The sequence below is a fragment of the Streptopelia decaocto genome (assembly GCF_964273445.1).
Source record: "Streptopelia decaocto genome assembly, chromosome: 2".
Lineage (NCBI taxonomy): Eukaryota > Metazoa > Chordata > Aves > Columbiformes > Columbidae > Streptopelia > Streptopelia decaocto.
In genome coordinates, this window is record NC_138655.1 from 77945875 (window position 1) to 77970131 (window position 24257).

General features: G+C 42.0%; 1 protein-coding gene across 7 annotated transcripts in view; it reads left to right on the forward strand.

Moving 5' to 3' along the window:
* Window positions 1-10225: 10225 nt before the first annotated feature.
* The window catches only part of TRIO (trio Rho guanine nucleotide exchange factor), a 256340-nt gene continuing 242308 nt past the window's right edge, over window positions 10226-24257 (forward strand). For 5 of the 7 annotated variants that reach the window (XM_082046525.1, XM_082046524.1, XM_082046527.1 and 2 more), the window contains exon 1: window positions 10226-10897. In XM_082046525.1, coding sequence (XP_081902651.1) covers window positions 10777-10897 — 121 coding nt within the window. In that variant the 5' untranslated portion in view covers window positions 10226-10776. The remainder of the gene's footprint in view (window positions 10898-24257) is intronic. The other 2 variants (XM_082046521.1, XM_082046523.1) reach the window with 2 other exon arrangements.

The following is a 24257-nucleotide window of genomic DNA, read 5'->3' on the forward strand; positions in this document are numbered from 1 at the left end:
ACATAAACCAGATTTAAAACAGAATGGTTGTGTTAAATAGTAGTTACATTTATCAAATACAGCACAAGATATAACAATGGAGAATGAAACCCACAGTGAAGGATAGAATTTGAGAACTTGTGAGCAATTATAATCCTTGTAGTAGATGTTAGTATGGAGTGAAATAACTGGAAATAAAAAGGTCTTGCAATTCTAGCTTCTTACAGTCAAACACTATCTTCATTTGTAAGAAATAAAATATTTTTGTGGTGGGATACATCTGTCAGACTTGTGCAATATCTTTTGATATTTACCCTACTAAAAGGGGCAGTCAGTTAAATCAGAAACTATTACTTCTATGTGAACAAAAACTTTAATAAAACTAGTACCATCCCAAAGATAGCTGACTGAATTTGCTCCTCTCCTGTAGCATAACAGTAATTTTTATATCATGTCATTCTTAGACCTGGTGTTTAACTATTACAGAAGCTTAGAAGTTAGTCACTGTAATCAACAGCAGAAATAGACAATAATTCAAATTAAACTCCACACAACAGACATGAATGGAATGTGAGTAAATTGACAAAATACAGTATGTACTGCAGCAAATCAAAAAGGATGGTTTTTTTCTTATAAAATTTAAGGGCAGGTTGTGATAGCAGGGGTATTGATTCATGGCTCAATCCAGCAACCAAAGCCTATGAAGAATGTGCTAAATGAACAGACAGAGCTTGAAGAAACATGTTAGCTGAAATACCCAAGCAAGGAAAAGCTGCCTTTATAATGAAATGATTGTCATGAAATCTTCACAGTGTGAAGATTCTAAAATTCCATATTTGGCTAGAGGACATGATTTAGTCCTAATCTCCACTGCATGCCACAAAAAGTCATCACATGAGCTGCTATAGTTCCTATGGAAGGCACCTTTGTAAAGCCCTTGCAGACATGACAAATCAAAAGCTTCTTAAAAGTTCTGCAAATTTCTAACCCTATTGGACAAGTGTCTAAGTCTAGGGAAAACCCAGGCCAATATAGCCAGTAGGTGCCATGCTGGAAATACTTCTATTAGGTGAAAGCAGTGAATAGGAAATAAATTTAGGCACATAATTTGAACAGCAAATTTTCAAGTAATTGTTTCTTGAGACCTAATATTAAATCTTTCACAACGAAGTATTGACAATTTAAATTTTAGGGCTTAGGTAAAAACATTAAAATTTCTTTGGTAAGTGAACTGAAATGGGTATCTGTGGCATCCCACTTCCTCCTGATCTGGCTGCTCTATTGCTAGAGATTTACTGTCAAAAAGTCATTTCACACCTCTTATCAATACGAAAGAGTCAAGTGGTGAAAGTTCAAGGCTATGCACTAATAACAATGACAACTGGGATGACTGGATGTAGCCTTCTACCTGTAAAAAGATTATTTTGGGTTTTTAATCTGCATCAAAGGGCAGAATCATTTTAGCAAAAATGCAAAAATAGCTTCAGTCCTACAATTACGCTAAGGCCCAGAAGTTTGTAGGCATTTCCTGGGAGTGCTGCCAACTGAATACAGCTCCTGTCCCACATTATCTGCTCCTCCTCTGCAAGGACTGAGAGGCAGGGACACAGTGTAAGCCACGCTGAGCACATGATCTGCAAACTTGCTTTGTGTACAAACTGAACAGTCCTTTATCCCAGAATGAAAGCATGCACAGATGATGTCTTCAGTCTTGTGTACAAGTATTGGCAAAGGGGCTAAGGACTAGAAAGGCTTGGAAGCTGAAGCCCTTCTGTGTTTTTTGTCTTTAGAAACAGCAGCTGAGACCCTGGAGGGAATGTGGAGCACCAAGTGACTCTGCAGAGCCTGAACGGTCTCTCAATTGCTGAATGTCTTAGGAAGCAAATAGCTCTAACGGGTTAACATGCCAACAGCAGTATGTGCTGGATACCTTTCAGGGTCAAGATCAAAACCTTACCCCTGTTAATGCCCAAGGGTTCCACTCCAAGTAGCCTATTCAATTAAAAATAGGAAACTGGGACTACCCATGAAATTAGCTGCTAAATAGAAAAGAGAAGAAAGCAAGCACATGAGGAGCAAAATGCTGGCAACAGTTGCATTTTGCTCAATTAGCTTACTGTGGTACAATGGGGAGAAGGGGATATACCAAGCAGGATGAAGGAAAATGAAAGAGGATTTGTCTTCTAATTGAAAAATTGGAGAGGACAGAAGAAAAATTAAAACAGTTTATTTACTGTCCCCTGTCCCACAGAGCATTGCTGCAGCTGCTGCTTTTTTTTTACTGCTGAAAGCCAAGTGGCTTCCCAATCGTGGCAAGGAATTTGGCTTTCTGATTATGAGCAAAGAAAACACTCGGAACTTTGTTCCAGACTGGTCAGTTCTTTCCCATTGCAGCAGGTCCTGGAAGAAGGCAAGGCTGGCAATTCACGGCTGTGCACCTTCATACAATTAAGACTAAGCAATGTCAGGAATAACGTCTGTTGTGACTGTTTAGCTAATAGCACAATCAACCCAGATGACAGTGTTGGCCAACTGGTACTAAGGAATGATGAATCCTCACCTTGAAGTTGACCTCCCTAACAAAACTATTCACTTATCAATCTGAGCAAATCACATATTATGTATAGAGACCACAGGCAACGGTGAAGTATCTGCAGAAAGTGAAGGATACACTAAAAAGACCAATCCGGAAACAAAGCCTTGAAAAAAACAAGAAAAAAGGAGAAATCATTATATATGTATATACATAGAAATAAATAAATTAGATTGCAAAATGTGGCTTTGATACTAGAGATCACCTCTTGTGCAGGAGATAGTGATGGGGAACCACATCATGGGTCTCAAGAAGTCTATCTGGGAATCTGGAAAGCCTGTTTCTGTGCAAATCCATTATTTCCAAATGAAACAATTCTGGAGATCTGTTTGGGAACTCATGCAGTCTAGATTCACTACAGCACAACAGCCTTTACTGGTATCCTGACCGAAAACCCTGAATGTCTTGGAGGTGTCTATTGAACGCTCAAATTAACCTGGAAAACCTCAAGGTCCAATTGTAAATATCACCTGGCTGAAAAAATGGTACTTTGGTTTATTTGTTGCATAAGCAACTACTCGAATTTCTTCAATCCCTGTTACAAGATACTGATTGACAGAAGTGATATAGACATAGGCATCAAGATGCTTTCCAATCTGGGCAACTCTAAACCAGCATGCTGATGAAGTTAAATGCATACAAGCAAGCAAGAAGCAGAACAGATTTAAATGCCCTCCTCTGGGAGATAACTCTTGAAGCAGAATGCCATTTGTTTTAAGCTTCACTTTTGATTGACTTTTCACTTTGTCTAGGCTCATAAATTACAATTCCATTTTACACATGGCTCTTGTGTGCTGCTCTATGCCAATTCTTGTACATTATTTTGACAACCGATTGTAGGCAAGCCAGTACAATTAACAGATTATTACTGTTAAAGCAGAAGGATAATTGTCAACTGGACTTAATACCGCTTTGATAATAAGTGAACAGTTTTCTCATAAATGTAGTACAGGGTGTTTCAAAATGCTTGGCATAAATAAGTGACATAATGTAAGGCTGTCTACTGATCTATTTGCAATCATTAGCTTAATAGCCTCCCTTAATTGGTGACCTATTTTTCTGAGTTTCCACCACAACAATACAAAGCAGTGGTCTGTGTTTAAAGATACATATGGTATATTTTTTCTGTATGCACAGTGCATTTTTTTTCTGTGGACATGCTAGCGCTTTTTGGGCATGAAAGGCAGGGGTTGTTCTGACACAAGTTGTCTGTACATCATGATGAAACAAGATACCACTGATGCCTTCAATGCATAAAATATCATGATGTTGGAATACTGTCCAGTAGTAATCATACACACACAGATTGTTGATAATGTTGGCAACGTAAGCTTGATTGGGGCCCACCTTGCTATTGACAACCTTTTATTCTATAACATCCCCTGAGCAGGAGCAAGACATGGGCAGATCTATGGAGGACGCCAGGCTTGATGCAAAAGCTTTCCTTTAGGGCTTAACATGGTTTGTCTCTAGAGGTATTTGGCAGTATTTCCATTCAGAAGAATGGGAATGATCTGATACAAGCCACCGAGTAGGTTGTATGTTCAGTTGCTTAGTTTAAAGAGCCAAAACTAGGAAAGCAAGATTCTGGAAGCCTAAGAGGGAATACAGCATTGAGTTCTTTATGCTTTCTGAGTGTAACTAGCCACGCTAAATCTTCATTGTTTCAATTGATCTAGATTGCTGGAGCCCAGTTTCTTAACTTAAATTTATAAAGACCTGAAAACGGATGGTTTTCCTTGTAAGGATTAACATGTGAGACACTAGAAGGTGGAATTCAACAGGAAAAGGAAAATGCTGAATTTATCTCTTGAGTTTTTTTCCTAAAATGCTCTTAAAGCTAAAGAAAGACTGAGGAGATGCATTTAACTCCTCATCAATTAAGACAAACCCATCTAGTGTTGCCAGTCTCCTTACCCAGAGGAAAAAAAAATCATGTCCCTCCTCTTTAGTTACCTGGAACCACATCCTAACCTAAACCTAGTCTTTGAAAAAATCAGGGATGACAACGTTAGATGATAAAGAATGTGCAATTTGATGTGTTGTGGAGTGAGGAGAATACTGCAGAATGTCTAAAGTTTTTTTACAAGCAGAATAAGAGATCATGCCACCTTGAGAACAACTGATTTAAAAAGAGGAGTAAATCACCTGCAGATGCTTTGGCATGCATCATTGTCCTACTGTTAGGATTTCTGCATATAATCCAGCCAGGCTGTGATCTTATGAAGAACATGCACATTGTTTTCAGTCAGGCACGGTAAGTTGAATTCTTTCAGAAAGTCTCTGAAGCACCACACACATTTCTGCCTGGGAAATCTTGGACAAATAGGAAAATACTTCTTGAAAGCACAGTATGGCTTCAATGTTAATGCTAGTGGTAGAAAGTCTGAAATTAGGGTGTGCATGCGTGTGTCCATTTATATGTACGCATACTTCCTGATGGAGAGAACAAGCATTTCTGAAAACCTGGATAGCAAAGGCAATGGGATGACTTGTCTGAGATGCAGCCAAGTGATTCCACTGCCAGTAATTGTACAATAATGTAGAATTATGAGTGCCTAAGTGTAAAAAGAAAAAACAACGCTTCATTAGGCTGAGGTTAGTCAGCAGATGGTATATAGACCACCAATAGTCTATAAAACATCTGACGGCTGGTGTAATTTCTGCACATAACAGAAGTGTCCTTGACTTTGACAAGTCAGTACATGCCACATAGCATAACTAGGAGCTGTATTTTTATAGAGATATCACATCACTGAAATGGTGAGAATTACAATTTAAGAAAAAAAAAAGTGGTTTGGTTATAAATAAAATCAGGATGGTTAACATTTTTTGTAAGCAATATGCAAAAACACGCAAGTTGGTCTGTAGGTTATTAAAAACCTGTTTGATTCTTTGCGTATGATTTGACAGTCATAACCATATAAGCAGGAAAACTTTAGTCACAGTGACCAACAAACACTGTTCCTTTACAGTTTTTGACTTAAGTGTACTAAACCTCTCCTTATGGCTGCTAAGAGTATCTATGAAATGTTATGTCCTGGTGGGTGCTGGTAGTGCTGTTCTAAGTTTATAAGGACAAGTAAGAATGTGGAAGGCCTTACCAGAGGAAGTACAGTGAAAGTATTTTCAAGTAGACTGGCAATATTTTACATAGGTGGTAGGCAGTTCATCTGCTACTGGATACTAAAAAATTTTACTGTTTTTTGTAAAAGTAGAAAAACCAATGAAGAGGCAAAGACAGAAGTTCCAAAAGCTGCCAGAAGTCATAAGAGGAAACAAGACCTTGATTTTCTAGTGTAAGTAAGTGGAGCACGTAGGCTTAGTACTGTTTCAGACAACTTTTCAAAAAGGCATGGATGCTTCTGCAGAAATGAGGGAGATAATAATGATAACAGTCAGAAAATGCCTCAGTGCTAGTCTACAGATAAAAGAGATGCATCTTGCGCATGGAGAATAATTTGAAAATGACAAATGTTGCTATAACACAAGCACCATTTAGATCAGAAACCAGATAGCAACTGGGAGGTGGTACACATCAATAACTTTTATTGCTTTCCTTAACTGCTACAAACTTAAAAGAAGCCTTGTCATCTTAAAAGCACAGTAGCAACTGGTATGGCCTTCTCTACTACTTAACATGCTTCTGCCTTGTTTTATAGATTCATTTGGAATCCCCTGAAAGCCTGCTGAAGAAAAATAATCTAAGAAGCAGTTCTTACAGGCTGGCTAGACTGAAGAGAAGTCCACATGCATTTTCCCTCCAAGTGTTTTACAGGTGGAAGACTTGCCCTCACATTTTCTTGTATGTTCTCTGTTTTGGTTTGTGAAATGAGTAGCAAAGCTTGTGAACAACTATGAGAAAATAATTCCATTGTAAAAATCTGGTTGCTGGGTGGGGTTTTGTTTGTTTGTTTTTAATAATTAAAGGCTTTTTTAGTTCTGAGCAAGAAGACTGCCCAGGTCAGTATCATCTCCTGTCTACTAGCTTGTCCAGAACTAGTAAGTTTTTAGTTTACTTCTCTTAAAAGTTTGTAAATAACAGTGATTCTAAATCAAACTGTTGTTCTGCTTTCTTTAATGTCTTCTAGAACTGGGGCAAACTTGTTTTTTGTTTTCTTCATTAAGTGGACAGCAAAAGATGCAAGAAAAAAAACAGAAGCAGTATCCAGTTTGCGTGTTCCTTTAGGGATGAAACATCGGGTGACATGTGACACTTGGATACTGAAGGTCAGGCTCTGGCAAGCTGCCTTCCTCACAAAAGACCTCTTTGACAGGAATACAGATCTTGGTGCATTGATGTACTGGTTTTAGAGTGACCATTCAACTGGAGTAAGACACAAGACAATGAATCATCAAATCACTGAATCATACAAGAGTTTGGGTTGCAAGTGACCTCCAAAGGCCACCTAGTCCAATCCCCCTGCAATGAGCAAGTACACCTTCAACTAGATCAGGTTGCTCAGAGACCCGTCCAGCCTGGCCTGGAATGTCTGCAACCTGGGCCAGTGTTTCACCACCATCATTGTAAAAAATTTCTTCCTTATAATTTCTTCCTGAGTCTCTCTTCTCTTAGTTTAAAACCATCACCTGTTGTCTTATTGTAACAGGCCCTGCTAAAAAGTTTGTCCCCATCTTTCTTATAGGCCCCTTTCAAGTACTGAAAAGCTGCAATAAGGTCTACTTGGGGCCTTCTCTTCTCCAGGCTGAACAACCCTAACTCTCTCAGCCTGTCCTCACAGCAGAGCTGTTGCAGCCCCCTGATCATTTTTGTGGCCTCCTCTGCCCCCTCTCCAACAGGTCCATGTCTTTCCTGAACTGAGGGCTCCAGAGCTGGATGCAGGACTCCAGGTGGGGTCTCATCAGAGCAGAGCAGAAGGGCAGAATCACCTCCCTTGAACTGCTGGCCACGCTGCTTTTGATGCAGCCCAAAAAACCCAAAGGACATTCAAATCAAACAACACTTCTTTTAGAGCATTTACTTTACTGAAGTGTATATCTTTTTGAACAATCTGCTAAACATAAAATTAAATGCTTTTATATATACATACAGAGTAGGTACAGAAATTAAGCATGATTTCAGCATCCTTAGTTTTTAAAACTCCTGGTGTAAAACTTAAATAAACTCTAATTTGAATCTCAGCCTTAACACTATTGCTATTTAGCAGGTCACAACACCCTTAAAATACCTTTTACATGAAGAATAGTATTTTTTCTTTTCCTGCATTTACCATTACAATTGATGCAAAACCACTTGCAGGTTGATGGAAAACAAAACAAGCAAAGTAGGAGATGAGGATGGAGAATATGGCTATTCCCTAATGACAGGCTTCCAAAGTACCGAACTCATGCAACGTTTCAACGTGCAACATTCTCCACAAAGACAATTCATACCCTGGTATTTTTGTTGTTGTTGTTGTTTTTTTTTTTTTTTTTTTTTTTTTGAGTTTCAAGCCTAAAATGATCAAGAAGAACCAGACTAAGAAACTTAATTCCTAATGTCAAAATATTAAATCAGGCATCTGATATCCAAGGTGGATGCCTGTGAATGAAATCCTTGTTGCATTACAGTGTGCTAAGTAACTTTGTCATGTCATTTTCCTATCTTTGTCTCTTTCTTTTAGCTTACCCTTTAGTAAATATTGCATCCTGAACATTAGCACGCGCACAACTGTATTGCTATAATCCTTCTGAATGCTGCAAAGGCTATGAGCATACTTGGCTGTTGAAGGTTTCTCTGTAACAATCACCTTTGGCGCAGGTGAAGAACTTTAACTGCAAGTAGTCCATCTCAATCACTTTCACCATGATGAGTGGCTCTCCTGGTGGGAGGCACGGCTCAGGGCATTCAGGTGTTAGAGAAAAACAAAACCAGCATCTCCTGCAATTCAGCAGATGGAGGGGACAGGGGAAGGGACAAACTTCAGTCATACAGCCTTCAAAATTGTCCAAATGATCCTTGGCTTTTTAGCACTCACTGACAAATTGTACACTATGCCAGATGAGCAATGAAGTAGAAACAGACAGTATTCTATTTTCAATAGCTGATGAACAGTCTTCAAAAGTTTTTTCCAGTGTTGCTCGGTCTATCGGTTTTAATTCAAATTCAGACAACAAATAATCTTGAGCACTTCTTCTTCTCCAGCCACTGAAAGCTGAAATAATGGAGATTCCAGGAGACCTATTTTTCTTTACTCATTATATTATCTCCTTCCATTCACTTATCCCATTTTCTCATATTCTTATGCAGTTTTTTCTGTGCTGATGTACAATATCTTGTTCCTACTCCCAAGCCAATTCACTGCTTGCTAGAGAACAGCAGCATTTGTCCCAGTTGTGTTTTTTGCTAGGTGGATGGTGCTAGGCCAGCTAGAAAGGAATTCACATTACAACCACTTCTGCCAGTGGGATGTTAATTTGGAACTCTTTGCCATGCCTGCTGCCTGAAAGAAAAACATTAAAAAAAAAAAAAAAAAAAGAAATCTTTTCAGTCAAACTGATCTTTTCTCTGTAAGAGAAATTAGAGCAGGGGGAGTTGCACAAAAGCTTTTTCATCAAGCTATACAACTTCAGATAAATACAAACCTTGGGAAACTTGTGGATGACTTCCACATCATCTGCCTGTGATAAACTAACAGAACCACATTTCTCTTGAAGTTCTCTCTACTTTTAACACTTACCAAAGGTTTGAGAGCTGTACTTTTGTGTTTCAAGCGTGCTACAAAGCAATGTCTCTGACCATTTACCGCAAGCATTTGAGATGGGCTACTCAGCTTTATCAGTTTGTGCAACTACTAAATTGCCTGCTTGGCCACCATCTCTCCAACCTTACCCACACACAATCTTATTCTGGCAGTTTAACATGGGGAGCATGACTGTGCTGTGATGCACCTCAACCAAGCACCCAATTGCGCTTTCCATCATGAGCTGTTTATTTTATGTTAACCGCACTAGTCTACAACACGAAATATTTTTAAGTGTCCCTGTGATGACTGAATAAAAAACCAGCAACATGAGATAGCAATGTAATGAATTGCTTCCATGCCTTTTAAAGGCACCTTTCTGGAAAACTGGCGTACCCTTTTTAAAATTTTCCTTTCAAGCCGTAGGTGCCTCTCCTCTGAAACCAGGGATGCTGGAGCTCTTACCGAGCAGGAGCCCTCTGAAAGACGACAGAGCTGGTGTGACCTCGCACCAACCCTCCACTTGCCACCTCCCGCCCCCTTGGGCGCGGCCTCTGCCCAACGGGACGGACGGCCAGGCGGACTGACGGAACCTTTAGGATCCCGAGCCCGACCGTCGCACATGGCCGAGAGAGCACCCGGACTGCTCCGCAGAGCTGCGTATGATGGCGAAAGTCAGTCGGATGCGGTTAAAAAAAAAAAAAAAGAAAAAATACACCAACAATCCCCAGGCCGCGACCGCGCCTCCGGCAGCCGCCGGGCAACGGCCGCGAGGAACCCCCGCACCGCCCCCGCGCTCCCGGCGGCTCCCCCGGCAGCCTCTCCCCAGCCAATGGGGAGCGGGTTCGGCGGGAGCGCTGACGTCCTGCGCCACGCCGCCCCGCCCCATCCCGACGGGTGCCGGACGCAGCCGGAGACTCCCGAGCTCCCCCCACGGCTCCGCCGCCCTTGTTCTTCGGGCGGGGACTCGCTTCCTTTCCCGACTCCCCCCTTCCCACCCTCCTCCTCCTCCTCCTCCCAGTCAAGATGGAGGACAGCGGTTGCTGCGGCCACCGGCAGCACGGCGGCTAGCGCAGCTGCTGCGCCTCCGGCTCGCTCCTCTCTCCCTCAAAAAAAAAAAAAAAAGGAGAAGGCTGGAAACGCTCTGTCTTCCTCCGCCCACCGGCTGCTGGCTGCGCGGACTGCTGGCCCTCCCCATGCCGTCGTCGTCGCCGTCCTCCTCCTCCCGCGATTGTCTGCGCTCCGGCTGCCGCCCGTCCGCCCGCCCTGACTCCCTGCATGCACACGCCGCCTCCTAGGTGGCTGCGGGGGGTGGGCGCTCCCGGAGCTGCCATTCCGCACATACCTTCATGTCCCTGCGCTCGCTGTGGCCGCCCGCCGCCGCCCCGCATCGCTCGCCTGCTCCGGCTGCCGCCCTAACGGCCGCTCCTGCCCGGAGGTGAAGCCGGGACGCGCGGAGCGGGCGGTGGGGTTGGTGGTGGGTCTCGCCCGGAGGAGCCGCCGCCGCCACACGCAGCAGCCATGAGCAGCGCCGCTACCGCCACCTCCGCCGCCGCCGCCACCACGGCCGGCAGCGGCGCGGGGGAAGGGGCCGAGGAGGCGGCCAAGGACTCGGCGGACATCGCGGCGTTCTTCCGATCCGGTGAGTGTGGCCCCGTCCCGGGATGGGCTGTGGGGGAGGAAAGGGCAGCGGCGAGGCCGCGCTGGAGGTAGCTGCGAAAGGTGGAGGGAAGCGATGTCTTCCTGCGGGAGGGAGAGGGCCAGGGCAGCCGGCTTTGTCAGGTGGCCTCGGGGAAGGCTCGCCCTCCCTTTGCCGGCGGGGCCGTCTCGGCAGTGCCCGACCGTGCGGGGCGCCGCCGCTCTTCCTTGGGGACACGGCGGTGCGGGGCCCGGCCCGCTTAGGGGCGGCCTGGCCGGGCGGCAGCGGGGGAAGAAAGCCGAGCTCCCTCGTCCCGTGCCGGCCGGCAGCGGGGCTTCATCTCGGGCCCGGCAACTTGCGGGAGCTGCTGCGGGCGGGACGCCACCCTTGCCGGCAGAAGCGCGGCGTGAAAACGGGTGCGGCGGGCGGCCCGACCGGGGCGAGTGCGGTGGCTGGGTGCTGCCCCGCGGCGGTGTCACCGGTGACAGGTGCGACTCTCCCTCCGATGCCGGCCCGATAATGGGCGTGTTACCGGGGCCGGGCGGCACCACCTGGCGCCGGGCGAACCCTGTGCCCACGAAAATGTCCCGTCGGGGGCTGCGCCGCGGGACCCGGCCGGCGGAGGCGACGCGCGTCCGGGCAGCCCTCGGTGTCGGAGGGGCGGGGAGGGTGAGCGGGGGTAGGGGAGCGGCGCGCTGCAGGGCTGCGGGGAGCAGGCTGCACTGGTCGGGGTCGCCCGAGAAGGCAGGGATGACACCACTATAAAAGGCAACGCGCCTCTGGCCGCACTCCGCCGGTGTCGTGCTGCTGTGTGGCGACCGAGGGTAGGGGCGGGAGAGGGCACCGTTCACAGAGGGTGCTTATAGTGGGAAGGAGAAGAAAAAGACAAAAAACCCAAGTCCACGTTAAGGGGTGTCCAAGGCCGGGCAGCAGCGGCTCTCGGGCGCTACCGAGCAGGGAAGGCAGTCTCGGCGCGGAGGCTCGGGAGGGGCAGGGGGGGAGCCTGTTGACAGGCTGCCGGGATAAAAAAAAATGGAGGCCGCCTTCTCCCTCGCTGTTTACTCTTGACACGCAACCGGGCGGGAAGGGCGACTGTCCCCGCCAGCGAGACGTTGTCCCCCGGGGAATGGCGGCGGGGACGGAGGGCAGGGCTGCCCGGGCTGCACGAACCGCCGGCGGCGGGGACGGAGCCCTGCCGGCAGCCTGGGCGGCGGCGGCGAAGCCTCCCTCCGGTGCCGGCTGCCCTCCCCCGAGCTCCGGCAGCTCCTCCCATCCCTCCCTCCTTCCCTCCTCTCTGCCGGCGGCTCCGCGCCCCCCCGGGAACCCCCCGGGCGGGGCAGCAAGGCAGGGATGGGCACTTGGTCCGTTTGGGTGCCTAAAAAGTAGCGTCGAGCACGGAAAATGCAGACTCACCGCTGGACAGATGAGGGGGACTGCCGATTTCGTGTGTAGAAAATACTAACGATGGTGATAGTAATAATAATAAAAGCTGTGTTAATTGGGTTTTTAAGGAAAGTCCGCGAGGGAAGTGGGAAACGGCGTAACCAGTGCTGTTTGCGGTTGGTGCTTGCAGCTGAATGTGTTTGATTTAATGAGGATGAAGGAGGAGGTGTGATTTCCAGCAGGCATCCCTGAAGCAGGGTTCAGAGCTGCGTTTGCTTGAGCAGACGGTCCAAACAGGGGGCTGCTACCCCTCTGAAGGGCCTTATGTTCCCTCGGCAACCTGTTTCACGTGACAGCAATGATTGTGAAACTCCTTGTCGAGTCAAGATGCTGGCCTTGGTGGGTTTTGTCGTGGAAGGACTGAGCTTTGTCGTTCTCAGGAAAATATCCCATTGAAAGCAAAATGATGGATTACAACAGTAGGTTTACAGTCTGTCTAGTGTAGTTACAAATGGGTACATGTGTAGTAACCTTGCTGTTCTGGAAGACCCTGCCAGCTGTATTAATAGTCAACTTCCACTTTTATGTGTGGGTAGAGGGATGACACAGAGTTGATAAGCTTGTAAGTGGTGCAGGGATGACTTTTGATACCAATAACTTCTGATAACAGGGAAGTTGCGATGAGCTTAGTCTTGCAGCAACTGAAAATCTTAAAGCAGTGGAAGGGCATGTCAAATGCTTATCAAAAAACTCTTAGAGCATATTTAACAACTGACATTCTCATTTCCGTATTTACATGTGGAGGTTATCTGCTTCAGCCTGGGCTGTGACATACACTGGAAAATGTTCTGGCATCTCTTGTGGGTGCTTGGTATTGGGAACATCTCTTCACACCCTGCCTCTGTACATGATCTACTCTTTTATAAGGAAAGGATCTATTAAGAGATCTCTGGTGCTTCTCTTTGTTTGAACAGGAGGCACACTTTTTTTTTTTTTTTCCCCAGTGAAATACAATGGACACACCTATCATTGAACAAGGAAAAAAAAATTTGTTTGATGTATGTGGGAGCAGACAAAATATTTTTCTCTTCACAGTATTTACAATGACAAATGCTTCCTTTTTCCTGTTACTTGCAGAGAATCTCAGCAAAGCTGTAGCTGTTACTTAAAAGAGAAAATGAGTAAAAATGTTACAGTGTTTTCCAGGAGGAAAAATTAAAAACCATAAACCAAAAAGCCAAAAAATGCGAACAAACAACAAAAAAATGCCTAAACAATCAGTTCTAATCTTAGATGAAATTGATCAGTTGAGTCGCCAGTGGGGTTATTTGCTTTCCTCCCGTCCTTTTGTAAGACTAAGCCTGAAGTAGAATTAAAAGAGCCTAAAGAATGGAATTTCATTATTTGGAAGATGTTTTGTTAGGATATTGAACAGCAGCTGGTTCACATCACTTGAAATGTGTACATTTCCATTTTTCACTTTGGTTATGTAAATGTAAACTCTGAGTTGTGGTGGAAATAAGTTGCAATTGAAATGTGAAGAAAGCTGAACTGGAAGTGAGGTAGTACTATGAAAATATTAAGATTGTGTGTCTTGAATTTCAATGAAGAATCCCTTTATTGGAATTGGAAGAAATTGAGGCAGCTTGCTTTCTGTTATCCATTTGGTATCTAAATCTCATTATTTGAAGTTGAAAAGACAAGAACACCTTGTTAGATCTGTCACCTTCTTTGTGGCAGGATTAGGAGTAAAACTGTTAAGCAGCAGAGTTGAGTGCCAAGCGAAGTGATTACATTTTGACAGAGAAAACACAGTGGTAGTAGGAAGTGCCTTTCTGTCCTATATGTAAATTGAAGATTAGAGATGACTGTCTAAACGGACAGGAGGGATATATTTTGAGCTGAAGATGTATAGACAAGCCTCCCTTTTTTCTTACTAAAGTGCACTGGTGTGACTCGAAAGGACTAATAAAATCTCTTAGAATTATGGAAGGACTATTACTGCAGGAAAACCCAGCAGCAGAGGGTGTAAGTGGCTTGGAAGAGGGGTGTTAATACATATGTTAAGTACACGAGATCTATTCTGTATGACAAGTTATTAAGATAAAACTTTTCAAAATGTATTCTAAGTTTCAACTTCAAATTGTATGTAGTAGGAAGGGCTGAAAATGGCTAATAAGAGCAAAGTTGAATTTGAGGGACTGCCATCAGGCTTGGAGGGCAGTAACCATACAGAGGTTTTGTTTGGTTGTTCTTTTGTTGTTTTTGTTGCTTATATCTTTATAAGTTTGAGTCCTCAATATTTTGAGAAGGGAACCGTCAGCTGACATCTTTAGCATGCAAGAATGAAGGCTGTCAGGTTTAAATCATACTGTTCTAACAGTGTCCTCCAAACCAAAAAAATTTCACTAGATGAATTTAATGAATTTTGGTTTTGAGCATAAAGAACAAAACTTTTTTCACCTAAGTAAAAGATATATTGATCATACATTTTGTAATTAAACTTACCTTTCTGGGATGATGGAGGAATCTGTGAATATCAAAGGATGCAGAGAAGGAGGCTTGTAAGTACTTCAGTGAACTCCTGGCTAGACAGTGTAGCAAGTGCCTTTACAAATGACTCTGAAAAGTCTTAGTGTGGAAAAAAAGTTATCAACTGATAACTCTTCACAGTTTGTGATTAAAATGGATATAGTTACTTCCTGTAAGATATATTTGATATGAGTGGCTTCTGCAAACTGTGTAGTGGCTGCATTCATGGATGGACAAACTGTACAGTTTTCAAAGCCATGGAGGAGATTTGTGTTGTCACCATCTGTTTATAAGAACTCTTTCTACATTTCCAGAAGTAGCACAATTTACATACTGAGCAAGGGGCAGGGACCTTTTGGAGAGAAATAATTGCTTGAAAAAACAAAGGAAAAACAAGAGGCCCTGGAAGTCTTGTCACTTGTCACAAGCTTTGCCAGGTCAAAACGAAATATAACTGTTAATCATACTTCATCACTTGATCGGGGGTGGGGGAATGTGGAAGATTTTTCCATCTAAAAATGAATCTATGCCAAGTGGTAGCAGCCCTTTCTTAGGAGGAGGAGTAAGTCTGTAAGGTGAATGTGGATCTTAGGGGAGAGGGTGTCATGAGGTCAAGTCAGAGAACAGGCTGGTAACCAGAATAGCTTTGAATAGCACCTGGTTCTAACATAGTACGCAAACTCTTTCCTGCTTACATATGTGCTTTTAAATATAAGTTTAATGATATGAGAATTTAAAACTTTGTTTTGAGATATATGTAGGTGTCAAAATGTCTTAGTGAGTATTTTGGGAAAGTGAAATGCTGAAATCTATTGTAGTTGAAGACTTCTGCGGTATTAGTGACTTGAGATGTGGATCACTCTGCGTTCAAGCAGTTCAGTCTATAGCAGCCTAGGCTGATGATTGCTTGAGTAGCTGAGACCATATAGGAAATATTAATGAGTATCATGAAAACATGATTGATTTTTTTTTTTCCCCTCTTAAATAATGATCATGTGGTTTGCTTAGTTTTCATGAACAACACTGAACAAATAATACTCTAAACACCAGAAGATATATTCAGAAATTTGCTATTTCAAGAGCTTACTTCATCCTGATCATATTGTTTTATATACTGTTGCCTTGCTTGCTTGCATTAGTGTCCTGTGTGATAGTGACCTGGAAAGTTGGCTGCCTGTGGTAGACAACATTAAAAATACTACTGTAGTAGAGAAAGACTCCTAGGAAGAGGGGAAGAAAAGGGAGAAGGGTGGGAGATGTTACATGGAAAAGAAAAAAAACAAGCATACTATGAAAAAGCAACATTTTTTTCATGGATCCTACTATTAAAAAACACACCAGCTTTTAGATCATGGGCAAAATAGTTTTCATATTAGGCATCAAACATGAAAAACAAGTCAAATTTCAGCTTAAATCCATGAAGCAGAACACGCAGTGTATAAAGTTAAGATATTGACTTTCTAAGAAGGTTCATCCATCTCCTGCTGATGTGTCGTATCCAACTTCCAGAGAACATAATCAGAGCTGTGGCTGTATGGCTTACTTATAGTGGCAGCTGGAGTTAGCCACAGAGTAGTGGCAAATGTCTAACAAAAATAATCTTAACAGTGAAACCAAAAATGAAATGTTGGCTGGTGGTACCCAGATGATATCTTCATGCTGTCCTCTGCAAGTATTAATTCTTGGGCCCATGGCTGGCAGGAGCTGAAGTGTGTTTGGGGGGTTTTAAGGAGTGGTGAGCATGCAGAGAATGTGAAGTATGAAACAAGTTGACCATTCTTTCATGCAGCTTAAAGTGGCAACAGCAAAAAACACAACAAAAAACTTAAGGTGGTATGTTGGATTTTGAAGAATCTGTTACTTTGTCCTTTGAGTTGCTTTAGTCAGAGAGAAGGTTGCAAAAAATGTTGCTGTCACTAGTATTGGTTGACCTGGGCTGAAAAGGAGTCCTCTTAGGAAGTTCTGAATCCAGCTCCAGCAGTACCCATTTTAATAAGATGGTTGAAGTGTATGTATGTGGGGGGCAATGATGTTTTGAAAAACACCATAGATAAATATCAAATCTTGATGGCTGCTGATATGCAATTAGCAGAACAAAAATAACTACAGAAACAATGAAGTTACAGTGGGGAATTTACTCTGGGAATAGCGTTGTTGGAGCGATGTTTCCTAGAACAATGAAGACAAGGACAGAGAGCTGCAGTGTGAAATGCAGCAGTTTTCGTGCAACTTGGCTTAGTGTGGAACAACCAGGCTTCTCAGGGGATGGTGAAGGATGGAGAAAGTTAGAGGTTAGGGTGTGTTTGAAAATAGGTGGAGGCAGAAGTCATGAATATTTATAAGAGGGACTGAGAATTGCTTGTAGCATCTGCAATAGCTGACTGTTGATAAACTAAATGCACATTTGGAGTGGAAGGTAAATGGGAGTTAGAGAGAAGCCAGGCCCGTCCTTGAGAGGAGTATGTCTGAGCTGGTGTGAAGTGCTGATGTGCTCAGGAAGGAGCTGACAGAGGTAGGAAGAGACTTGGTGTAGCTGAGGCTTTCATTAATTATGGAGCTTGGTCACCTTGTAAACAAGGTGGGTAGTAAATATTTCTTAAATAAGTGGTTTCTCTCCAGTTAAATGTGTCCCACAGCTACGTGGTTGAAACAGGTATGAAGTTTCAACCTGAAATGTCATATGGCTTCCAAAAGCTTTTCCTTATAAGATGACCATCTAGGTAAAAAAAAAAAAAAAAAAAAAAAATCTGAATAAAGACTGGAAAAACTTTCCCTACCCCAATATGAAGAGAAAATACTTGTTACTCTCCTCTTTTTCAATTACAAATTAAAAAAAAAAAAAAAAAATCTAGTATCAAGAAATGGGCCTGTTTAGATGCAGACTATTAGATCAGTTTATTAATAAGGTGAAACTGCACTGTCATTTTGGTCTGCAGCTTGAAGGAGGAGGTGAAATTGCTGGAATAGCTGTTTGTGGTCAGCAAAATTGTTAAAATAGGAAAGACATTGAAACTTTGGAAATGAGCTAGTGGTTGAGGGTTTTTCTTCTGAAAGTGGGTGATGATTTTAATGAGAACAAAAGAAACTAGTTTTTCTGCTTGATGATCTTGAGAACCAAGTCTAATATTAAAAAAAAAAAATAAAAATAAACAATAAAAAAAGGCTACTGGTTAAAATAAAGAAAAATATTGAAGGTCATAGCAGGTTATTTTAAATCTAATGACTGAAATGGTTGCATGTACTTGGTGGTTCTCCTAAATAAATTTGCTTGATTTGTATCTTTGTTTAACTTACCATTTTTCTTGGTGCAGCGAAATCAAGAAGTAGACTACTGGTGAAGTAATGCTGATGATCTGCAAAGCTGAGTCATATTCCTTCAGGAAGGATACTGCTGTTTTGAGAAAACAGATCACTTACCCAGTAGTGAGGAGGAGGAATTGAAATGACAAGGAACAACTCAACTGCTTTTAGCAGTAGACACTACAGTACATTAAAGCATCTGATTTTCAGCCTCTAGAGTAGTTTGTTACAGTGATATACAAAGAGGAGGGTCATAAATGAATTGTGTCCACAAAGCTTCACCAAACTGTCTGATTGACAAGACTGCTTTAAAGATACAAAGGTCTTTTCAGAGGCTTCTCTGCCAAGTAACTGCTCTAACTCATCTGAAACTGGATCTTTTGATCTCAGCATCTTGTGGTTGCATGGAGGAGGAGAAATGTCATTGTGTATTTGTTTAAAAAATAGGGTTGTTTCCCGAGGTTGTTGAGTGGAGTCTTCTCAGATCATTTAGTCAAATTTGTTTCATCTTCTGTGTCACTGTTACTGCCATGCGTAAGTAGCAACAGCACTGGTTAATAAGAAACACTAAATACGTAACAGGTTTTCCTAGTGAGCAGTGCTGAACTGTGCATCTGGCTGGTACTTTGAATGTGATGTTTTGTAACCTGGACCTTACTTAAGAACTGCAATCAGTATTGCTGTTTTGAAATTATGCTGTGTGTTGTGTGCGTTTGATGGTGTTTTGTTGTTGTTTTATTTTCTTTCTATCATCCTTAAGAGAAAAAAAGGAACCTTCGCAGGGAAATGAGAAAATTCCTTAAGTTTTTTGTCTCTTAGGGCCTAAGATAAGGAAGCAAGATGTAAATGATAAGAAGAAAAGCATAGGCTTCCAACACTCAAAATATGGCAACAGTTTGCTTTGCTTGGTATGTTTTATAGCATTTCAACAGGTAGCTCAGGTAATTCCTACAAATCTGTGCAAGGGTCAGTTTAATGTTACTGACTTGGGTTACAGAATTAGAATGTGAGGCTGAGATTCAGGACGGTTTGTTTTACCAGTATGCGTGGGGATATACATTTGCATGTATTAGTGTCAAACTAAATATTCCAGGTAGCTTAGAAAACTGAGTTTGAATGATGAATCTTTTCAACAAAAAATTGAAGAAAGTATTCTAGGTGGCAGGCGCTGAACTGGACTATTGTGAGTAGTCCCAGTGTGTTCTAGTCATCTCTGAAACTACCCAGAGCTCAGTTACTCATGTTTCCTTGTAGGCTTAGTGCATATATGAGCAGTAATAGTTATTTGTGAGGTGTCTGCAGACCGTAAACAACCAGTAGTGATTTTTGTGGTTAGCTTCATACATAACTGTTTGGCAATTAGAGACTGAGGGTCTAGGATCATAGTGAAGTGAGATTTCCTAAGTGCTAAAAATGATCAGGGAAATATACTGCAGCCAGTAGAGCTCACAAGGGCATGCTAACTATGTGCTTGTTTTTATCTAGTCAGTACCTCACTTTTTGCATAAAACAGTGAATTTAAATCCAAAACCTCCAGATTTTATACTGAATTCCTGCCTTTTTGTGCATCAGTGAAACCTTCTGCCTTATGAGATACTTTGTCAAGGCATTTGGTCAAAGGCTTTTAATTAAGCTTTGTGATGGTCACATAGCTGGTAAATAACTTTGAGGCTGTCAAACAATGAGAAATGTTATTGCTTGAAAAAAGAAAAGTCTCAAATGTTGAAGTCTTGAGGACTGTTTTTTTCAGAATCCAAGCAGATGTTAAATATTGGGATGAAATGAGGTGACATTTCTGAAGACTTGGCCCAGATAATAAAGGGAAGATGCATCAAGAACATCCCAAGAAGTGAATTAGAATAAATGGAGTGTTTAAATACTAAATATTACTTGGCTAACCCCTTAAGTTACACAATGGACTTTGCTGTACCCATTGCGTAGAGTTGGCTGTATGTTATTGGATATAATTTTCTACAAGCATTAAGGTAGTAAGTCCTTCGTTTTCCAAAAGTTTATCATGTCACTAACCTTTGGACATGGTGGGTTATGCAGCATTGAGTGCACAGATGGTTTCCAAGATCATAAAAACGCTACACCCCCTTCTAAAAAATTTAGGCTGAGGTTGAAATGTCTTGGCCTTTAGTAATTCTGGAATTAGAGGCATAGATATCAAATCAAGGTGAATTGAAATATGAGTTGACTGTATTGTCCTGTTCTACACAAAAGCTGATGGTACATAGTGTGGTTAAGATCAGACTCGAGAAGATACTAAACCCCATCTTTTGAGGCCTCTTTTTGTCTGTTACTATAGAGAAATAAAATAGGATATGATTTCTCTGCAAAAGAAACTGGACAGGCAAGTTTTTTTTTAATTTTAAATAAATTTTTAAATACCGTTTTAAATAAAGCTTTTATCCCTGTATTCATGTATTTATTTGCTTTATTGATGTTATTTAGCAAGTCCGTTTGGGTTGCATATTGTTCTCCAGGTTGGTCCTAAAAGAATGGAAATGGGACAGTTACAGCAGTTGCTTATGCTCTTGCTTTGCACCCCATAAAGTCTCACTTTATGTCTCTCAAGTACTTGTTTTCTGCAGTTAAGGGAAGTTGTTAGACTTGAACTTGCCATGGCTTGCAAATTTTGAAGAGGACATCAGTGCTGTGCATTGCTTGACTGACAGGACTGTGGAGCCAGGCTTCTGTAAGGACAACAAAGGCAAGCCAACTAAAATTTATTAGGACAATGGCACCTTTTCAGATGGAAAGATGAGGTCAGCCATAATGGCTTATTTAATATAAAACATTAACAAGACAATCAACAAGTTACAATATAAGTAAATAAAAATTAAAAAACCCCCAGCTTCTCCAAATGTAGTGGAAAGCTGTCTTTGGAAGGAAAACAAGGATGCTCAGTTTGACTGAATTTCTTGCCTCGGTGGTTGAGCAAAGTTACAAACCTGGACATCATTTCTGTTCCCATTATGGGAAAATTTGACTGTCTATTGAATTACCAAGGCAGCAGAACCAAGGCAAGCCTGCTTGTAAGAAAGTGATAAAATATGGTTTGGCTATTGGCAATCCTTGCAGAGGATAGCCATGACATTCTGTTACTCGTCAGTGCAGAAAGAGCAATATCTTTTGTAATACGATGCAAGGACTGGAGTCAAATTTGCCTATCCTTGACTCAGAACAACTCAGTACAACTCAGCTAACAATAACCACTTGGCATGTATGTTAACTCTTTTTTTTAAGCTTGGAATCAGATGCATCCTTCCCCAGCCAAAGGGAAACATTTGAGAAGCTGTGACGCATTTACACAGATGAAGGAAGGAAATGTCCAAAAGAGTCAAAAGCTAAAAGTAGATCAGTTTGCTGAGTTGAACTCTGGGTGGGAATTGAAGAACTAAATATAAATCTAAATTTGTACCTTTGTGATTGCATAACTGAGTAGTGTAGTGTAACCTTTTTTTTTTTTTTTTCTCTCCCGTTAAACTTTATAGTGGATAACTTCAGGTGAAGACTTGTGTCAGGCCTTGTAAGGTGGCTTTCTGGTGCCTTAAATAGACAGCACTGAGAAGTCTGATCACTTACTGATGATTATTGTTATAGCGCAGTTTAACTCCCTGACAAAGTGGAATGCGGGTTTTTGTTTGTTTGTTTAAGAGCTTCTCTATGGAAATGGTATCTCCTGACTCTACTGAACAGAAGTTTTAACCTAGAAGCTATTAGAACCAATATGTATGAGGTTAAGAAATAGAGGAGTATTTTTTTCCCCACCTTCTTCAGTAAGTTTACCTCTGTCTGACCTGTATGTAAAAAGCAGTGATAACTTGAATATTGAAGAAGTGATATTTGGTTTTCCAAAAAGGTTTGCCTTCTGCCCTGACACAAACCCCGGTTTGGAAGCTATCAGCTTTCCTTTGTGGCAAAAAAAATGTGTTTAAAATTTGTGTAATGGCAAGAGAATATTGGAAAAGCTTTATATGTGAGAGTGTTCCTAGATTACTGTCCCTAGATGGTGATGATACTGCTGTGAAAATGAAGATAAGCAAATTTTCTCTTCTTTTCCCTTTCCCTGGAGCAACAGGATACATTTTTGGGGGAGCTGGGGGCAACTCACACAGTACTGCTACTTAAAAACTGGGCTTTTCCCATCTGATGAAGCAGGGCCAGTGCAAGTGAATCCTCGTGGCTTAGTGTTTGCCACCTTCCAGTGAAGAGCAGCTATGTCATGATGCAATACCTAATTCTAAGCTTTGCAATGGAGAGGTGAAATACATACAGTTAGTGCTTCGACTTTGTCAGAAAAACAAATGTTACTATTAAAGTAGATGTATTTCCAAATAAATTTAATACAAAATGCTGAGTAAAAATGGTAGCATTGATTAGATCAATGTCAAGCGGTAACTATCTTCCCCTCCACCCCACAAGATGGGAGGGTTGGTTTTTTTATATTTCATACCTTCTCTTTTCTTACTATGTTGACTGCTGTAGAATGTTTGCTTGGCAGATGTATAAATAGTTGTGCTCTTGTTTGCTCTTTGTTTGGTTTCCCAGAGGAGCCTGAGAATGTTTTTGCAAAGTTGTTTTGCAGATTTGGTGTCTTTGATTACTAAAATAGTATTTGTTCCAAGCAGCAGTTTATCTGTTAAAGTGATGAACAGTGTGTAGCAAAATGACCTGACTACCTACAGTCACCTGTATATATCAATGTGCAAATTTAAACTTTGTATTTATGGACTATATTGTTATATAGCAAAGCGTGAGAACTGCTGGTTTTAAAAATCTCATTTTTCTAGAATATGCTTTTGAAGTGGATTTGCCCATGTTGCTGTCCCCACTGTGTTAACCCACTGTTAGAAAGTTAAAGCTGTAAAAACCTTTTGAAAGACCAGTTGGCTAGCTGGGCGGCTACTTAATCTGTGATGTTTCTGCTTGTAGGCAGGTTCATGATGTAGAATCTGAGCAGGATGTGACTTGCAGTTCACGTCTGCTGAGACAACAAGAGTGAGTTCAAAGAGCAAGAAGGTGCTGCTCTCCACAATGCTGTGGGTGGCCTCTAGACAGTGAAAAGGAGGTGGCAGAGTCCTGCGTTTGGGTGTGGGAAGGTAAGGATGGATCTATGTTTATACTAAGACAGAGCACTTAATGGGCAGCCTTTAAGTTGTATGGGCTGCCTGAGCTCTGTTCTGCTGTGCATTTGCTGCAGCTTTGTTATGTGTTGATTTAGGAGAGAAAAAGAGGAAGATTTTTTTTTTTTTTTTTTTTTTTTGTGGTCAAGAGGAGCCAGCGTAGTACCCTAGGCTTTGATTCGTTTCTCTGTGGAGTGTTTTAGTTCTCGGGGTAGAAAACTCACTCTCACTTGTCTCCTTTGCTAATACTTTTGCATCCTGGCTCCTGTTCTAGCTACAAGGCTTCAGAAGTGGGGTACAAAACTGGCTGGTTTGGGTTCTCCTACCACAGGAGACTTGCCTACCACAGGAGAGATGAGTGTTAGAGGAGGGGTAGCTATCTTTTTCCAGAGTGGCTTTTTACTGTCTCAATTGTTGTCCTCGCTTGCATGATCCCTTCTTTTGTTCCTTTTCCTCAATAAATAACGCAGAGGTCCAACAGACAATAAGCTCAATCACTAGGCATCAGTGTTCATCTCCACAGGAGGTCCATTATGTGTACAGAGATAAGTAGGGGGTCCTATGGAAAAGCACTGCCTGGTTTGAGTGTTACAGCATGTGTGCTACACTGACAAATAAGGGTTGCACCGGCAGCCTTAATGCTGCATTACCTAGTTTTTGAGTGCTTTTTGTGGCAGCTTCAATCAAGTCTGGTGCTAGGTCAATTAAGTCATTGTTTAGCGTTTACATAAAGTTTTCATTAAATGCCTTAGTGGATGACAGTAGATGACATTAGTTTTACCAGGCTGCACTAGATTAGTATGTTACATCAGAGTTATTTTGAGAGTAGAAATGCATTAATTCACTATATAATATTAAGGAAGAAGGACATGTAAGCTTCTTTTTAATATAGCCATGTTGAGAAAAGCATCTCTTCAAACACAAATTCAGTACTTTACTTGGAGACTTTTTTTTTTTCTTAGACAAACAACCCGTGTATACTTTACTGTTAAATTTCTTAGGGTTTGATTTGTGTC